This window comes from Borostomias antarcticus (genome assembly GCF_949987555.1).
Source record: "Borostomias antarcticus genome assembly, chromosome: 17".
NCBI classification, from domain to species: domain Eukaryota; kingdom Metazoa; phylum Chordata; class Actinopteri; order Stomiiformes; family Stomiidae; genus Borostomias; species Borostomias antarcticus.
In genome coordinates, this window is record NC_140250.1 from 4,872,348 (window position 1) to 4,892,652 (window position 20,305).

The 20,305-nt window shown below is 42.4% G+C and overlaps 1 protein-coding gene across 1 annotated transcript; it reads right to left on the bottom strand.

The window, feature by feature from the left end:
- Nucleotides 1–604: 604 nt before the first annotated feature.
- On the bottom strand, nucleotides 605–19,467 carry LOC311319989 (B-cell scaffold protein with ankyrin repeats-like; the record flags this gene model as incomplete). Its single annotated transcript, XM_084451623.1, has 16 exons — nucleotides 605–701; nucleotides 1,164–1,198; nucleotides 1,348–1,427; nucleotides 1,717–1,746; nucleotides 2,168–2,231; nucleotides 3,305–3,486; nucleotides 3,871–3,933; nucleotides 8,678–8,893; nucleotides 11,193–11,250; nucleotides 12,633–12,826; nucleotides 13,353–13,470; nucleotides 14,435–14,577; nucleotides 14,786–14,924; nucleotides 15,569–15,711; nucleotides 18,294–18,689; nucleotides 19,455–19,467. 15 exons carry the CDS (start codon nucleotides 19,465–19,467, stop codon nucleotides 1,166–1,168), a joined length of 1,872 nt encoding a protein of 623 aa, XP_084307749.1. The 3' UTR covers nucleotides 605–701; nucleotides 1,164–1,165.
- Between the last annotated feature and the right edge of the window lie 838 nt (nucleotides 19,468–20,305).

Genomic DNA, 20,305 nt, shown 5'->3' on the forward strand with positions numbered 1-20,305 from the left:
TGGGTTGAAATTTCCAGCAAGAAACGCCTTAAGAAAGGGCAAATCGTGCAGCAAGAATGTTCAAAAATATGGTGATGCCTCTGAATTACCTTCCATTGCCCCCCATGAATGTAAGCTTATAATAGTGGGTCATATACCGTACGCTACACTCACTTTAGATCTGTTACCCACAAAAAGCATAGTTAAGTGCATAATAAACACATAATTAACTGCTAATAAATGCATACTAAAGGCTTTATTAACCTTAAAGCACTGGCTTGTTTTAGATCTGTTACAGGGAAAAAACCTAGTTAAGTGCATAATGAATTGCTAATAAATGCATAATAATGTACTTATGAAAAATGCATAAAGATTGTATTAACCTTCTTAAGCAGGTAACTGTTAAAACATTTCTTATAAGTGCTTATAAATGTCTTATAATCTAACAATAAACGTGTTTTTATATAGACTTATTAACACATACTGTAATAATGTCTTATGCATCTTAAGGGCTTTATTACTTATTAACTAACACTTATTACAAGCAATGTTCTGTAACATGCTACCTAATAATTATTAGAATTTGGTGTTGGGTCAACACCAGAGCATTAAAAGGTATAAAAGGTGGAGGTGTGGTCACAGCTGGTTCAAAGTGTGCGCATATTCTGAGATCCAATCAGTAACTTGGGGCATTCTTCTATGGCTTTCTGGATACCCAAACCCTAAAACCATGAGATTGAAGCACATTGAATTTACCCTGGGAGACGTAATTGCTGGAATATACAAGAGATATATGGTGAGGTGAAATTATCAATAAAACCCTACAGGATTCATACTTTGCGCCGAATTTGATGTCAGAACACCAACAGACACCAATTACACCCTTGGTGAGCTTCTTGTCTTTGAAATCGAGGGTTTAACATGTTTTTGAATGATTTTTCACGGTGCCCACCCACATCCATTGTATGACCAAAACGGTGGTAGAGCAATTATCAACTTTCTCGAAAATGCTAGCTTTTTCAACGTTTTGATCTGAATCATTGTATATGATCACAAGTAACCCTAAAACAGGGCTAAACATGCATTTTTCCTTTACTATTCCTTTAATGAAATGCATAATATCCATTCATAACTGATTTTGCCTTTACAAGTGGGATGAAGAGAACAACAACTACTGTACTTACCTTCACCGTTTATCTGTTTTGCAGGAGACATTTGACTGGGAAAAACAAGTTAGAAGAAATACAATTCTCTTATCATTTCTATTCAAATGCCTTGGCAATTAGTATCGGGAAAAATCTATGTATTTGAAATATATATTGGCAAAATATTGGTCAAATCATACAACAAAATCTGAACAGTACTTACATTTTGTCCTTTAAGTGGCTTGCTGTAAAAGTCAGTTTCCACAGGCTGACTTCCTCTTCGACATTCATTCATAGTTACATCTAAGAGAAAAAAATAAGGAGAGAACAACAATGAAAGCAACGATTACATGTCACAAATCACGTCAGCCTTCCTGCAGACAGATCAAGAACCATGACTGAGGCTGAAAACACATTTGAAAGAGTGTATTGTCAATTGTGACAATACACTGAATAGTTGTGTAACCATTCATTCAACAGCTCCCCCAGGAGAATGTTTCTCTTCAACAGAAATTGAGGCGATAAAATTGAAGGTATAAAAGCACAACAGCATATATCTATATTTGAGGAAGCTTCATTTTTACGAACTCACTTGGTGTATGATGAACGATGTTGATTTTATCTGGGGACAGAAAATATTTTTCAGTATCATAATGTACATTTCCAGAATCTTCAAGACTCCATAGTGGACAGGAGCCTTGTGAATCTGCAACAGGCCAAAAATGTAGCTCTAACAAATAGATCATTTGATGTGTATCCAATGGGACTTTATCGTACCTTGATGATAAATAACAATAACAACAATGAAATAAATAACAATAACAGTTGTGTGCCATTATCAGATTCCTGGATCAGTATAATTGATGAGTTGTGTTTATTTTCATTTCATTTCAAACCTTTCAAACATTTATACTCAAAGCACTGAGGTTTCTCTCATTTACAGTGTTGACGAGTTCACAGACACAAATATCAACAGAACAGATGCAATATACAATAATAATAATTTTAATAAGTTTATGACAGCATAGCGTCACTTATTTTACCATAGACGCTGTTGTCATCTTCTCTGTTGTTGATAATGCTTGCCCTCAGCTGACGGAGCTTCTCCTGTAAAATGAAATTTGTTGAATACCACAATTATTCACTGGTTTTCTCTCACTGCTATTATGCAAAGCTCATAGCAATTCTTGTTCATATAATAAATGTTCCACCGAGCAGGGGCATATCTCGTTTCTGCATTGTGAGGCCAGGATGAAGTACACCCCCTGGACAGGACACTAATCTATCGCAGCCCTCACTCACTGTGGAACTCCTTAATGCTAAGGGACATGCAATGAGACATTTGGGAGATTGAACCCTCGACCTTCCCATCACTAGTTGCTCAAACCACAAGAGCAGTGTAATCCATAAGCTTGTGTTCCCCAGTGCTGATTTTAAAGGGGGAAATATTTTATTTTAGCTGTTTAACATTATTTCTACATTCCCACAATTTACTTCACTACATATTTTTTCCAGTGTGTAATTAGATAGCTATTTTAAATCGGTAAATGTCTCATGTAATTTATCGCACCAAGGGGCAGATGTACTAACATGTTAGCGGCCAACGATTCCCAAGCCAAAACGCGCCCCTTGTTTTTTTTTTTCTCAGGTGATGATGATGATTATGACGTGGTGTTTGGCTCAAACAGATCATAGTTCAAAACTGCTTACTTGTGCTCTAAGCAGATCAGTCTGAGCGTAACTGACCAACCCGTGAATTCTGATCACTGATCGCTGACTGAGCGCTCAGCTACTTAACGCACCCATCTTCTGCATCTACATGTAGTTGTTAACAGTTCGGGCTTGCTACCAGTCCCCCACTAGGTTATCAGTCTTGTGTTCACTGCACCGAGAAGCCCGCATGAACAACTAGGTGAAATTGAACAGTGTTCTGCTTCCTCCTGAGGTTGCATCCTCAATGATGCTTCCTGGAGGCTAGTGTGCAATGTCTAATAAAAAGACGGTCATGAAACGCTCATGTAACTCTTTGCCGCCACACCGGGTGATAAGAATTAAATGAGTGATATCTGTATTTAATGCTTCACTACATGGCACAGGCGCTTCCAGTCCATAGTTAAGACTGGAAAACAGGCCAGAATGTCAACAACTTTGTAGTATGGTGCATATTTCCTGAGTATTACCTGCTGAATAGCATCCATGCCCTTTTGAACTCGCTGCCAATCACTGAATTGCTCTAGAGCCTCGTCCACGCTCAGTGAGCCCCGCTTGACCTTCTCCTGCAGCTCAATGAGTTGTTCCAGCCCAGGTGGCTGACTGGGCACAAAGGTGTCATATGTGGAAGAGATGCTGTCTCGCCCCCGTGCTATAGAATGGCGAAATTATACTGTAAATGGTCATTTAGATGGAGTGCACTTACATACAGTAATGCTTTTATCCAAAGTGCTTTACAATGGTTTGTCTCATTCATCAATTCACACACCAATGGCGGTCAGATGGTGTTAGCCTGCTAATTGGGAGCAATTTGGGGTTGAGTGTCTTTCTCAAGAACATTCCAACAAAGCAGAGGAGGAAGCTGGAATCAAACTGGGGACTTTACGATTCCCAGATGGTTATGCTACCTCCTGAGCTACTGCCACCCCACAACATTTAGACATGTCATCTTTGCGAAAAAATAATTTGTGCTCTACACAGAATATTGATGTTTTTCTACTTAATCTAACTATAATTTATTGTGAACAGGTCTCACCCTGCCTAGTGGGAAGAGAATAAAGAGTTTCGGTGTCGCCCTGTGACATCTTCTTCTGGAAAACTGCAAACACATAACACATGCTTTCAGTGACTCTGAGCACAGTTTGCACAGTACAATTCTGTATAGGCTACACAGGCAATCATTGTTTATTTCAGTTTATAATTGAGAGCCAAAGTATCTTGTCATTAGTACAAAAACACGACATACTTCCTTACAAAAAAAAATATTTTCCATCTTAAAAAACAAACAAAAAACAACAACAACAAAATGATAGCTGCTGCGCAGCAGTGAGTCGGGGCCGGGCATTTATAAGATGGTAATAATCAATTAATTTCTTAAAAATAAGGTGGTAATATCCTAGTAATAAGATGGTATTTTATCATGTAATTTGATGATATTTATCATACTGTATGATACGTTTATTTGTAATGAGGTGATAATTTCCAAGTAATTTCTCATGAACAGCCCCCTAAAATAAAGTGCTTTTCTTTCTACTGCGTAATCTCTTGGTAATTTCTCATGAATAGCCCCCTAAAATAAAGCATATGCCTACTGCAAAACTTCCATGTAAATTCTTGGTAATTTCTCATCAACAGCCCCCCAAAATAAAGTGTTTTACTCCATAATTCCCATGTAATTTCTTGGTAATTTCTCTTCAACAGCCCCCTAAAATAGTGAGTCCCTCCTGCATAATTTCCAAGTAATTTCTTTGTAATTTCTCATGACCACAAAGTAAGTCCATCCTGCATTTTTTCCAAGTAATTTCTAGGTACTTTCTGACAGAACAGCCTAAATTAGGTGAAGTGTTTTCCCTGCATGCATGTTGACCAGAAGTTGCAGACAATGTGTATTTGCCATCGAAAGGTTTGGTACAAAGCAGCAGCGGTCGACCAGAGGTGTAGGGGGGCCAAACCAGAGGGAGGTGAAGATCAGCCAGCGGGAGCCTAGACTGCTAGTACAGCAGTATATTCAGGCAAGGGAAGAGGACAAAGTTGGCCTGGCAAAGCTCTGCAACATCTAAATGCCCACGCTCACCACCCTCCATTGAACTGAGTGGCATAGGAGGAGGGGCAGGGAGAGAGACAGCAAATGTGCATCCTTTATTGCAACCCCTTTAACGAAGAAGATCCTCAGACAGAACCAAAGTGGCCAACTTGCTTGTACTCAAGATGAGGTGAACAAGTACTTCAGCACCACTTACAGTGACAGCGCAAGGGAGCAAGATCTTGGGTCATGCAGTACTTTGATCACTCCACCAGAACCCACCTCGGTGTTTAATATCAAGGAGCCAACCCTGAAAGAGGTTGAGGTCATCAAAGCAGCTAGAACCAACTCAGCACCTGGCCCCAGTGAAGTGCCATACATTGTGTACAAGACAACAGCAGATTGTCATAATAAACGTAACATAGTGTATGTTGTTTAAGTGTTGACCCCAGAAAACACTAGGTCTCACACAGGTATGAGAATGTACTCAAGGTGGTCAACGAAGGCTAGACCAAGTCAACGCCTTAGAAAGAGGTGGGCATCGTCAGGAAGATCATAACGATACAGCGTCCATTTCTGGACTCAATGCAGTGGCCCCGGATGACTACAAAGAGGTGCGGGCCAAACTGGGGTGAAGAGAGACTGTCCTAGCCTGGTGAGATCATCTTGACGTCGCGAGCTCACATTCTGTGTCACTCCAACACATCAGTTTGGCCAAGACCTGATAGACGCATTTTTAATATGAAAGGCACTGTCACAGATGTTGACGGCCAAATCAGCATTCGGTATCTTTTCCGAGCATGGTGATGAGAGTGAGAAGCCTCTTCGGCGCTCTCACACCACATCAGTTTCGTTTATCTTCGTGCACTGTGACAGATGGTGAGAGTTAGATGGTTCATCCAAACTGTCAAGCCTTCCTCAACGAGTTTACATCAGGACTTCCCCAGGTGGTGGTGCTGTAAACAAACCATCGGGGCACAGTCAGGTTAATGCTGTCCTCCCTCTCGAAAAAAGCCGGGGACAAATTGCGCAAGATGTTTTGGAGGAGAAGGGGGATGAACTGAAGGGGGACGGGACATTGCCTGCCATCAACAGGCTGAATAAAAATGAGCATCTATTTTGATAACCTTTTTTGTGTCTGATGTGTTGTGCTGTGTCGTAGTGCTGTTTTATATTTTTGCTAACGATATACTGTTTCACAAAAAGCTGAGCATGGCCTCAGGATTGCACTTTAAAAAACTGAGGCAATAATAGATGGGCTTGTTAAAACATTCTAGCTCTCTCCTGAACAACATAACCTTCTGGTGGATATTAATGAAATATTGTACCCCTCAAGTCCTGTCAAGTCAGAGAAATGTTTAAATAACTGTGAGTACATGTTTCATGTTGGGGGTAAGGTTAAAGGCTGAGACACACAGGCTGACAAGGGCAAATGCTTCAGGGCTGACGTTTCACTTGAACACACCAAGCTGACAACAGCTTATAACAATGTATAATGCATAGTTTTAAATCATTAAGCAACTATTAACAAACTTTTAACAAGTCATTAATAAGTCATTAACAGTTTGTGAATGATCTACTGTATTAACTATTTCTAAGGGGTATTTATTCTTAAGTGTTACTTGTGTCTGTTCTCCATATCTGGAGTGATAGTGAAGTGGTGCAGCCGCTTCTACTGTATGTGTGACGTGTGTCCGTCCGTATGTCCGTTCATAGCATGATATTTACAGTAGACCAATCAGGAGTCACCAATACCGTTGGACACTACTGTAGCACTAGAGGGCAGGCATGAGGAAAGCATGGCCGGCTTCAGACTGTTATGACTGGGCACAGTGGTGAGACTCATACGGGACACAGGACCAAGCAGAGGCAAGGTCAAAGTTCAAAGTCTCAAGGCTGGCAGAAAAGGTAGGAACCGAATAAACAATGCTAGGTAACACTAGGGAACGGCAGGAAAGCTTGCATGGAGACAAAGACAATCTGGCACAGGAGGCAGGGAAAGTGGGGTATACAGTATATACACACGAGGAGAGGGAAGACAACGAGACACAGGTGAACAGCACTAGGGCGGGGCAGGTAATCACACAGGCAGGAACTTGACAGGAAATGGTCATCTGAGGAGGAGATGAGAGAAGGGTGAACAAAAACAGGAAGTGCACCAGGAGCCCAACATGACTTCAAAATAAAAGCTTGACCAGAAAACATGATGACATGAAAACAACAGATCATTTTCTGTTTCAAACCTATACGCAAAATAGCCCATAATTACAAAGTGAAAACGGGTTTTTAGACATTTCTGTTAATTTATTAAAAATCTAAATGTAAAATATATATGTATACAAGTGTGCACACCCAAAAGTGAGCTGTGGTGCATTTTGCTTTGCAGGATTTTCTCCAGCCTGTCCAGGCTACAGAAAACAATTTCTGCCTTCTCAAGGTCATCAAACTGTGCAGGCTGCTGGCTGAAAAGCAGACAGATGGGGATCTACCTAAGCACAAGCTGCTTCATTATGAACCAGCACGCTGGAGCTCTGGGTACGAAATAGTAGAGAGGAGCAGCAGCAAGCTGTGAGTGGTGTCCTGGTCAGCGACAGGAAGAAGTGGCATCTGATGCCAAAGGACAGTGACATCACCACCCTTGAAACTGTGAAGGAGGTGCTTGGCCCACTGCGACGGTTCACGGATGCCCTCAGTGGAGAGCAACACACCACACTCTCAGCAGTTCAGGTGGTCATGTGGGAGTCTTGCCTTGCCCCATCTGAAGCCGATTGCCACCTCAGCCGTGAAATCAAAACAAAGAAAAAAGGAAAAAGCTGCAGTGACCTCAGAGCTGAGCAGAGATAGACTAATACACAGCAGCTACAAAAAGAGATGGAAATCTACACCAAAATGGAGGAGATTGGTGCAGAAGAAACCCCACTTGACCAATGGAAGCTAAGTGTAGGAACTCTACCATCCCTTCACACAATGTGCAAGAAAGCACTTGTGCCATCTTGCTGTGCCTTCGGACAAGTGTTTAGCACCTCAGGAGTGATCTGCAGCCCAAGGCATGTTAGATTGGCATACAGACAGACAGACAGACAGACAGACAGACAGACAGACAGACAGACAGACAGACAGACAGACACGCACACATGTGTGCGCGCGTGCGTGTGCTTACAGGGATGTCATGGAAACATGACTGCAGGAGCTTGTGCAAAAGAAATGCTCCCTAGGGTAGGCTGTTCCCATGGTGACGAGCAACAAGCATGGCTAACAATAAGCCAGGAAACTGGTGGAAGTGACATCTATGTTACAGTATGTTGTGGTCTGAAAAGCAGTAAATAATGACAGGAGTGGGATCAATTGAGCCATGACTTACAGGTATGGATGCTTCATGGGGGTATGGCTCGCAGTATGAAAAAGGTAAGGCTCTGGGCAAAGCAACTGTATTTTGTATGATGAGGCTTGTCTAATTCAAAATGTGCCAAAATGCAAAATTGACTATTCTTATGTGTGCTCTTCTGAATATCTCCCACAGCACCTGTCATATATTACCACAAAATATTACAGTACTGCGCAGTCGCTGGCAATGGAAGGCTGGAGTAACCTGCTGTTAGATGTGCTCTTGGTGGTTGTTGCACTTCCAGTCATGACTCAAATGTGTTAAAGCTTCACAGTTTAAAGATCCTACTGAACACAGCCAGAGGGCCATCCAATAGCTAATTCTTTGTTCAATGAAAACAAAACCAACAGTTCCTTATAGGACATTTGATACTCATAGCTCACCACATGTTAATATCAATATCAGCAACCCAATTTTTAATTTGCCCTGTCCTACCTTGAGCAATGAAGGGTGTCCGGTCCACTTTAGTGGGGATGGTCTCGGGCCGGGGTGTGGGTGCGGGTGGGCGGTTGGTAATAACCACAGCGCTGCTCGAGGACAAGATGGTGTCATACTCGTCATCATTTACCCTAAGTGGAGCGTAAGGGTCTTCCTCCCTTTCTGCATCCTCCACCCTATTCTCTCTTTGGGCGTCTGTGATGGAGCGATTTCCTAAATGGGGATTTAAAAGTTCAGTCTGTGGGATTTTAAGCATTGAAATATTTCTATATTGCTATTATAAATCGAGAGGGAACAGTGAATGATCTCCTCTGTCAAAACAACATCTTTGTCGACCATTGTTCGGCTCTGCTACTGCAATTTCTGTCAGGTCAAAGAAAAAAATGCAGTTTAGAAGTGACGGTGCCCCACAGAGGCGTGGTCACACCTAACCAAACTATGAGTACTGAGATTTAATCAGCGACAAGGGGTGTTCTTCTACAGCCTTATTTGGCAGCCAGTGGGACAACCCTGTGTCTCTGTGACCTTGCCATGTCAAAATATGGCCGTTTCAGTTCCCCCTATTAACAATGAATGGGGAGAATTTTCGCTCCCCAAGTCTCAAAAAATGACTTGAGGTGAATGGCCAGCCATGTTTGGGTAGCTTGTGGATACACCCTGTGATTTGGATCGGCCCATACTACACAACTCCACCGAGTTGTGAAAAGCGGTCTGGTAGTTCTTGTGTAATCCTAGTACAAATAATCAATGGAGGTAAACACTGGCCCGGCCGTGTTTGGGCAGCTCATGGACCCGCCCCTTGACCCATGCTACAGCCGTGGACTGACATTAAGCTCTCGACCCAACGAATGCAGCGATACCAAATATGTCCTGCTCGCAGGCACGTGTGTGCACCGAGCCACGAAATGCATTCATAGGCAGTCTGTGCTCTCTGAGAACCATTTCTAGTCTTCTGTTTTCATGTTCATTACCTCCACCCCAGCAACAGTGCAGGGCGAATGTTTTCGGTGGCGTGTGTGGGTGCATGCGTTTGTCTGTTAGGAGGATTACATAAGAACTACTGGACCGATTTTCACGTAACTCGGTGGAAGGGTGTAGCATGGTCCAACTTAGAACTCATACATTTTGGAGCAGATCTGAAGCACAGCTCGGGTCCACGGGCCACCCAAACACGGCCAGCCATTCATCTCCATTCATTTGGACTATGATTGAAGCCAGCTCCATGTGTGGGGGTGCTAGAGACACAGGGGACTAGGGTATGCGGGGGAAGGGCCTGGAGTGCGCTGCAGTGCCCCCCACCGGCAGTGACCTGAGGGAGGTGCCACAGAGCCGGCCAAATACAGCCACCCATTCACCTCCTGGAGGACAAGCTCTCCCAGGTGAACGTGCCCAACTCCACCTGGAAGTGGATCATCGACCTCCTCTTTGACAGGAAGCAGCATAGCTGAGGAACCACGTCTCTGACTTATGGACAGACAGGCAGATAGATAGATACTTTATTGATCCCCCCAGGGGGAAATTTGGCAGCTCCCCTCAAGTCTGCGTCCTTTACCCTCTACTCTTCCCCCTGTATACAGTACGAACAGCCGCACCTCCAGTCATTCAAGCTCCTGAAGTTTGCTGATGATGCCACCCATTGGGCTCATCTCTGATGGGGATCCTACAGGCGGGAGATTGGCCATCTCATACCCTGGTGCAGCCAAAACAATCTGGAGCTCAACGCTATAAAGACAGTGGAGATGGTTGTGGACCTCCGCTAGTCTGATCGGTTGTAGGTTTTGGAGATAACCCTTGTCATTAGGAGGCGGGAGAATCTCCATGCCCCAATCAGTGGTGACGGGAGATGCTTCCGGCCCCAATCAGTGTTCACAAATCAGATTCAATTCAATTGAGACTCCTCCCCTTCTGCTTTCTGCATGCTACCATTTTCTCTACACTTCACTACATGAAACAACAACAACCTCTGAGCAGACTATCTCGAATGGTAATAAATGCAGACAGACATTTCTCCAGTGCTGGCACAGTGTAAACTTCACACTCCACTCGTATAGCCAGACCTACAGTATCACAAGCTAAATACAGTTCTCCTTTTAACTTCCATTGTAGTGAGAGGTGCGTTATCCCCGCACTATGTCACACCAGCCGGATTTCTGCCAACGTTATTGGCCATAGCTCTAGACACACTAACCCTGGGAATTGACAGACAAATGGCCAGAAACAATGGCTGGGTTTCCCGATAAAGAACCTTCTTAAGGAACCCTTCTTAAGCAACCCTTTGCATGGGAGTTAAGAAGTACTTTGGAGTTAAGTCGCTTCTTAACTCGTTCCGGAAACCCGGCCAATAACATTCAAATTAGGGGAAGCTTTCCTTCACTGGGGATCGATCTCTTTAACCTATTGAATGAATAGTATAGTATGAAAAACAATTTGAAATGCATTACAAAATTAGTTGCTCCAAGAGTTCAATTACAAATTTCTGTTTCCATTCTGTTTACATAATTTTTCCACTCACCTGCTGTGCACATCATCTCATACACACTGACGTCATCATCCCCGACACTGAGCAGATTCTGCAATGACAGACCAATTACAGACCGGGACACACTAAAATGCTTAATGTGGAGAATACTTTACGAGGCAAAAATGTGAATTGTGTGTAACCTTGAAATGCAAAACATCTCCAAATAAAGGTGGTCATAAGTACTAGTTAGGGTGAAAATGGCATGAAAATAAACATCAAAATGAAATTATATAAATTAATAGGCCTAGTGAAAAATGTATGCTTTCATCAGGTCGGAGGCAATGTGCTTGGGGGCCACTACAATGGTAATATGTTTCTGATTCTGAAGGATACTGTCACAGGACAGATAGCTGCCCGCCTATCCTATCCTGCCCTCTAGTGGTGCTATGAAAGTGGAAGGGAGAATGAGACAGCCTATGATGTTTTTTTTCTTGGGGGGGGGGGGGGTTAGATCATATTGAAATCCCACAAGGTGGAACTGTATAAATATGTTATTAGTGGGGTCATTGATCATCGGCTATGCTTGCTGTACACAGAAATATGAATAATTGACAAATGGTGAATGTGGATGTGCGCGAAACTCAGAAACCGTGGACGGGGAGAGTGGAGCAACGAGAGGCAGTGTAGTGGTGAAAGGTGGGCCAGTTTGTCCATTTACAGTTTTCTGTAGGCCTATTCAAAAGCAAGCCAGTGATATTGTATAGGTAATATTCTATAGGTGTAATCCTGCTAAAGAACCAACCAACCAATACATGCCGACCTGGGGTATCGCTGGGGCGGAGGTAATGATAGTGGTACTTGAGTGAGTGAAAAATAGCAGTTGCAATCAGTTCACAGCAAACACCTGGGGACATGAGCAGACTCGCTGCAGAGCAGACTCAAGGTCAGGGGTGCCGCTAGAAATTATGGGCCCTATGAAAGAATAAAATATTCGGACCCCCCAAGCCTAGGCCTTATCATAATAGTGGTTTATGGGGGCCCATGTCAGTGCGGGCCCTTGGAATTGTCCTAACTTATCCTCCCCTTACAGCTCCCCTGCTCAAGGTACATAGCCACGTTTTATGACTAGTCAATGAGCATGAATGAAGTGAGGTCTACTTGCTCAGGCTTAATTGCTAAACACATAGTCCTGTCATGAAACTTAATAGGCTCCCTCTTGCTGCTCGTAATGTCCTTTCTGCACATAAGTTCATTTAGCTTAACTATTAGCCTTTATGCACACATAGGGGCTTCTGTAGACTAGTAGTTACTTCTCATTTGTCTTCCTCCATCCTCAAAATGCCCAGCCCTGACTTAGCTGCGCAGCAGCTATTATATTATTATTATTATTACTATTGTTATTATTTTTATTGTTATTATTATTGGTTATTGTTATTGTTGTTGTTATTATTTATTATGTTGCATGATTAGTGAACAAGGACAGAGACTTACCAGTGTTTCCTTCAAAAGAATGTGAAGCTCTGCATAGCCTTTACTCTGGGCGATCTCAATAGGCGTCTGGCCATGAGAGTTAGGAGTGCACAAAGCTCTCTTTGCCCCTGGACACTGCAGGAGTACACTGGACACATCCTTGAATCCATTTTCTGCAGCAAAGTGGAGGAGCGAAGGAATGTTTTGATGTAGCTCTCCTAATGGAAACATGTGGTTAGACTCTGTGTAACCAAAAGGAAACAAAACTAGAGTTCAAGGTTTTTTCAGGTTACATAACAAAATACAATGTAGGCTAAAACCATGATCCATATAAGACCACGATTATCTATATCCCTCTTTGTAGAAGTTGATCCAATTTAGAACAATAACTAGAGGGGCTTGCACTCAGAGAGTGCAGACCTCCACCCCTGTCCCCCGTCCCCCCCCTCAACTGCTCTCCCCCTTCCACATCGTTGTCGTCCCGTCCCCCCTCCCCCCCTTCTACCTTTCCTCCCACCTCCCACCACCACCTCTCTCTCTCTGCTGTGCTCTCCTACTGGCGTGACATCTTTCCTCTCCAGTCTGTTGGATGTTTGCCATATCACTTAAAATGTGTAGTGTATTCTGTCTTTTTTGTAATACACACCTCTTTTTGCACAGGTCATCATTGCAAATAAGACATTGTTCTTAATTAACCTGCAGTACCTGTATGTTTTTGCCTCAAAATAAAACATGTCTTACCTTCTCCCTCTGATGTGCCATAAAACTGCAGTCCCTGGAAGCCTCTGGAGGGCATGCCTTCCATCAAGATGGAGGCCAGCTTCTGATCTAGCTTTTCCACTGACGATACCTGCAAAGCCTGACAACAAGGCCATATTTTGGACTTCCATACATTTTTTACCAGACCAATTTTCATGAAACTCAATGGAGGGGTGTAGCATGGGTCTACTAAAAATCCATTAAATTCTGGAGCAGAGCCGAACCATTAGCCGCCCAAATACAGTCGGGTCGGCCGTCCATTCATTTTTTGGACTAGGATTATGCAAAAACTACCAGACTACCTGCGGTGAAAGATGGGCAGCGAATCTGCTGTCCTGACGTCAGTGCGTAATATATATATATATATATATATATATATATATAAATAATGTTTAAAAAAAGAAAAGAATGTTTAAAACTATTTATCTGGGGGGTATTTATTTGCTTGTAAAAACACTATATAAAAAGTTGGAATATACACAAATAAACATTAATTTAAAAAAAGTAATACCTAATAAATATCTTAGGCATAAAAAATAACAGTGCCGTAACAGGTTGGCAGTCTGAAGACAATCTGAAGTACTCTGAATTAAAACATAACCTTTATTGAATCATGGACCAAAATATGAATTGGTAGTTGGTATTAGTTGTTGTATTTTGTGTCCCTCAGAACACAAAAAATGCTTTGGTACACTGCTGTGTCATTTTATTAGTCCTGTGATACAGTAAACGCTTGCAGGATTACATATTTTATTATTATCATTATTAATGTTTATTTGTATTGCCCGTAATGTTACTGTATATAATTTTTACGAGCAAATAAACACGTGAGATAAATAGTTTTAAACAATTTTCTTAGGGGGCATAAGACTTTTCCCACAGTACTGTATACATTTATACCAGTATAAAAAGGTTATTCACTGTCCAAACATTGGTGTCCTACAGGGACAAAATTAAGAACCCTTATTAGGTACTAACATATAACTTAAGTAGAAGGTTTTTTTTATATCTGAAGTGTACTGTTCCACTTAGGATCAAGAGCATTAGGCAGCAGGCATACCTACTTGGCACATGAAGTCAACAGGGTCTGCTACCTTTGTCAGAAGGTGAGAAATTTCTTCCAAGGTGCTGTAGTACTGCAAATGAGCCTTCCCCATTGCCAATCCATCACAATACAGAGTTATGTCAACACATCCTGCTGGGAAGTCTGAAGCAGAGAATAGTTACAGATGGACTGAATAAAATCACAAAATGTAAAATGTATGCTTGTCAAAATGTATGAAATACACAATAAAATGTACAGCACACAAACCACTTGCACAACATAGTTGTATACTGTACCATAATGCTCATATTTATGCACAGTTGTTCCTGTCAAAATGGCACTTTCTTCATTTCTTAAGTGTTTTACCTACCTGCTGCATTCACACAGAGGGTTAGCTCATTCCAGTGGAGAGGCTTCACTTTCACTCTTTGGTTACTTCCAATGAACTCAACCTCAACATCTTTACTAAGTACATTATCCTTTAGAAGAATGAACACCTCTCCAGGACTCTACAGAGAGGACATTTCAACACTGGAGTCAAAAATGAACAGGTCATGGTCACAGGACAACCTACTGTATAACACCATTAAAACACATACTGAGCTGTACTGCTACTGTATGCTGCACATAAATCAAGGAAATTATATAGCTGCAAGCAACAATAAATGGGGTGCAAGCCACTATGGCTGAAAACATTTCTGAAGATCCAGTCATGTGTCAAAAGGCATGTGTTTAGATTAAAATGTGTATATCCTTTTGTAGATGTTGGCTAGTAATGTTGTTACATTGGCTAGTAGGGCCAATAGCAGTAACACATAGAATGTTTGGGGATTATGAGATGGTTGCTGAGACGGGTAATGTTTCTGATTCAAATCCAAGGTTTGACAGGGAAATATGTCAAGGTGTCATCTGGGCTACTAGACAGCTGCTGGTATCAATAACACACATTTCCATTGCTGCTGTTGGGCCTTCAAGGAAGACACTGGAGCCCTAAACTGTGGGTCATATTGAGTTTGGGATTAGTCTGTCTGAGCTAATGTGTCTGCCTCAACTCTTTCCCTAAATCGCTATGCAGATGAGAATGTTAAATAAATGTGATTAAAATCTGAATGTGCAGCATTCTGTGTGTGGCTTTGTTGGGTTAATGACTCACCCCACAAGCAACTCTGGAAGGGACAATCATAATGTTGGTTTTGACACTGTGAGCTCTGTTGGACTGCCTTCTCTCTAGTTTTTCCTCTGGTCCTGTTGATCTCCCTGGCATAGCTCTGACATGCCCTGCTGCAACCTGGGCACCTGTTTGGAGTCACATGACTAACATCAGCATGAAATGCTTCTGCAACACTGAGTTGCCCACACTTTTTTTGCAGTAGATGAAAAGATGGCTCAGCCCTGAGAACTGCCTGTCTGTGTTAAGGCAGGCGAGGTAGATTTGCATGAACAGAGATTAAAAACAACACTAGTCACGAAAAAGGAAAGGGTGGCTATTTGCATGAGATCACATTTTGTTGCCTGTGTGTATGAGATGTGCTATACAAATTACACAAAAACAAATGGTGAAGAGATTCTACAGAGAGGAGGTGAGAGACATGGGGGTATGTTGTCTGAATGTCAGGAAAACAAAGGAGCTGACTGTTGACTTCAGGAACGAGAGGAGTAAGCACAACCCCATCCACATCGACATGGCAACAGTGGAGATCATCAGCACCTTCAAATATCACTAATGACCTGACCTGGTCACCACCACCATCACCATCATCAATAAGGCCACCAGCCTCTAAACTTCCTCAGATGGCTGGGGAACGTTGGCATGTCCGGAACAATACTGACAAACGTCTACAGGTCTACACCATGAAGAGTATTGCTGATGTAACCAAGTTCAATTTGTTAAACTCACTCCTCAGTATAAATACTGGCCACCCTGCCATCAAATCGCTAGCTTTTTGGTGGCAAAGCTGGCTAAAGTGGTGTTTATGTAAGGTGTCCATGTGCGTTGGCAAGTCAGAGGACCCGAGATCGAACCCAGCATGGGGGAAGCGATATTGACGAGCGACGCAGCAAAACCCATGACACTGACAGGGTGCCTCACAGTATGGTACGGTAACTGCTTCACCCATGATGGCAAAGCACTACCGATGGTGGTGAAATCGGCCGAGTCCATCAGAGCACCAGACCTCTACTGCAGGCGTTCATCATCATACTGTAGTAGTAGTTCCGAATCGCATACATATTACCTTGTCATAACATTGCGTCTTGAAATTTGACTGCATCGGTCGCTGTGCATGAAGCGACATTTGTCCACAGCTGGGATTCATCAAAACGCCTCTGGCACGACATACTGTGTGACATAATTTCCGCTGAGCATAGGATTGTGGGTCAGAATAGCCAGAAAAGTGTGTGTGTGTGTGTGTGTGTGTGTGTGTGTGTGTGTGTGTAGCCGCACACTGAGTGCCATACAGTATACTGAGTGCCCACCTAAGTCGGGTGATTTGCAGTGATGCTGGGGATGGCAGCTGGGTGGACAGACCTGTCTGAGGGGGGTGTGTTACAGGCTGGCCAGTCTTCCACCAGGCCCACAAATGACCTACTGTTTATGAATTGACACAATAAATTACATGTACTTTCTTATGTTGTTGTCTAGTGTGCTGTCGTTCTCAGTTCTCTGGCACCGGACCATAGCGGGGAAAAAGGTGGTGGCAGCCCTTTAGCCCACACCTAGACTAGGGTTCATTACAGGTGTATGACCGGTGTATGCCCCAACAGCATTGTTCATTGCTCAGATTCTTGCATTACTTTTTCAGTTAATGAAGCATGTGTCGAAAGATATGGGAGGTTACAACCTCCAGGCCCCCACAGCCTCTCAGGGCCCCTCTCACGGGATCGAGATCGAGGTTCAGGGCCCCTCTCCTCACATGAGTGAGACTCTGAGGACCATGGCTTAGTGCTGCAGTGTGCAGCTTTGGACATAGTTGGGCTGTATGAAAACACACTTGCAGAATGCCAACAGACTCCACTTCATGTCGTGTCTAACAACACCCCCTAGCCACAACAATATTCATGATATACCACAGGTTCTCGTGCCATATCGCTTTAGAGTATGGCTAGTTGTGTCCAACCGTGACAAAATTAGTCATGCCATGGGATTTGGTTGCAGAATTATTTGTCAATTTCCAGAATTTAAAGAAAGTGCTCAGGATCATTTCTACCTTTCACAGAGTGTAGAGCTCCGGGAGTTAAATACTATGCACATAAAATGAATAACACTTAAAACATTTCATACAGTCATGAACAACAGTCATGAGGGAAATGACACATTTCCACTCCTTCATTGCCACAAAGGAACATGCATCATGGGTATGGAACAACATGTTTACAGTTGCATCTGGTTTATTCTAAACAAGGGTGTGTATCCTAAAAACTAGCTGACAGATTTATATAAAATAGTCTCTCGAGGTCTGTGTCGAGATGGCAGTTATATGGGGCCAGATTTGGGCATTTTAAAAGTGCTACTGCCGCGTCCTTATTGACTGTAAACTTTTGAGCATACCAGAAATATCAGGTGGCCATAAAATGCTGTAATCTATCTACAATGCAATGTGTAGGCCCATAACTATCTTTCTGATTCCCTTATATTAAACATACTTTAATGGGTCACACAGAATAAGCTCAAACTAATTTTTCCCCCCTGAGATTCTAGGTGGAATTATTTGTACAACCCCAGCCAGCTGAGAATTGATAGTTTAATTGAAAAGAAGCTACATGGGGAGATAATTACGAAAATTCAGGGCAACATGATGCCTGTTCCAGTGAGGTTTACACAATGACTCAATCAGTTTGTTCTGCATGAAAGAAAGATAATGTGTGTGATTATTGCGTACCTCTCTGCACAATGTTGGTTACAGCAGACAGATACTCCTGAGTATCCTGTTCACTGGAGATCTGCAGGCACTCACTGGCCTGTAGGGGCACCAACTCAAGGAGAGGAGTTAAGCTGTCCACCCCACAGAGGAGCACCACTACACTGGCTGTTGGACACAGAACACGGGCCAGGAAGAAACGACGGAGCTGACATAGACTCTCCAGCATACCCTTGGACAGGATCAGGAGCTTGCATTTGTACCTGCCCAAACACAGGAAGTCCTCTCGCCGGCTGGACACAGTGGCAATGTCATAGCAGCAAATCCCACCCTCATCGACAGGACCAGTGAAGATAGAACGCAGATATGTAGCCCACTGCTCTGCCTCTGCCTCATAGATGATCAGAAGATCCTCAGCTATAAAACATGGTGGATTAATGAGATGTTAACATTTTGATCATAATGTATATTTCATACGCTTATCTACTGTACATCTGCTCATGCTGAAATATGGCCATGGTCTGATTGCAGGTTGCACAATTTACCAGTCAGTACTTTTATTCCTGTACTCTATTTGTCCTGCTTTTTGTTTTAAATGTCTATAATGTCTTGCATTTTGTTTTAATGCTTTTAATGTCTCATGTAAAGGATCTTGAATTGCCCTGTGGCTGAAATGTGCTATACAAATAAACTTGCCTTGCGGTCTTGCTAAGGCCAATTCATAAACTAATAGTAAAGGTGAATATTGATCTATAAAAAGTTCTCATTGAGCTTTAAGCCTAATATTGTACCATTTTTGCTTTCTTACACTTTTTAAACTAGAGGTTTCAATTTCCCCAAATCCTTGTTAACATTCATGGTTGACTGATCATGGTAGAATGTAGATTTTGCCTTAACATTCTACACCTCTACACTGATGTCATGTGGCATCTCTTCTTTCACTTCACATTTTCTCCATTAAAACACTCCACCCAACGAAACAAAGAGTGCTGCAGACATCTCACAAGAATAGCAGAAATTTGACAGTATAAAAATATATCCAATTACTACTTGAACATGATAGATTATAGTTTATCTAATAATATATACAAATTCACATTTGTTACAAATCACCTGAACCTAACATGAAAAATATAAGCATCACATTAGGGTGGGGGGAAAAGTGTAAAAAATATGACTGACCTGTGTAGCTCATCTTTCGCTTTATTGTGCGTGTATGGCTCTAGTACCGTGACAGGGAATCCAGCTCTCCTCACACAAGGCTCTATTATGAGTCATTGGACTGGTCTGATAACTATCTAAGGACTAGGTACTTCCTGTTATTCTAATTGGACAGATTATTCTCCCTTACCAAATGAGCACAGTGCCTCTTATTACTGTCCAATCTGTTATGAAATGTCTTTGAACATAATAGCAAGCATTTTGTGTACAATGAAATCCCCCCAAAATGTTTTTTGCGACAACCCATAAATAGCAATGCACTAACGTGATTTTACTCGATTTTACACTAACGCTAGTCCGCTTACTACATTTTTAGGGCATAACCATGTGTCGTGCATCATTCCCAGGTATGTCTACGCCACAAGATGGAGACAAGGAATCTTTATTACATTTCTCAGCAGTAAGAACAAAGCAGGTTTTTCAAATACAGAAAAAAGATTCAGATTACTATACAACAATTTAGACTGCAAGTACAGTAGCTATGAATCAATTCTGGAAGTGAAATATCTTGTTTGATTTATTGACACGCACATTGACAGCACAGCCATGGCTTCATGGTCCGGTAAGTGCAGCATATTAAACAATGTTAGTGACATGGGAGTCATATCAACTATACAACATAGGCCTACAATATCTCTTTACCTTGTGTTGTTGTTTAACAACTCAGTGATTATGCTCCTTCGGTGTTACAGCGGTCATGGCCCACCCAAGCCTTGTGCAAGCAGATAAATCAGTTAAAAGTGAAAATGGTAGTTCCCTAATGACCTATATATTGCGAGAGCTATAGAATTGTTTTTGCAGAGGTTCCTAAA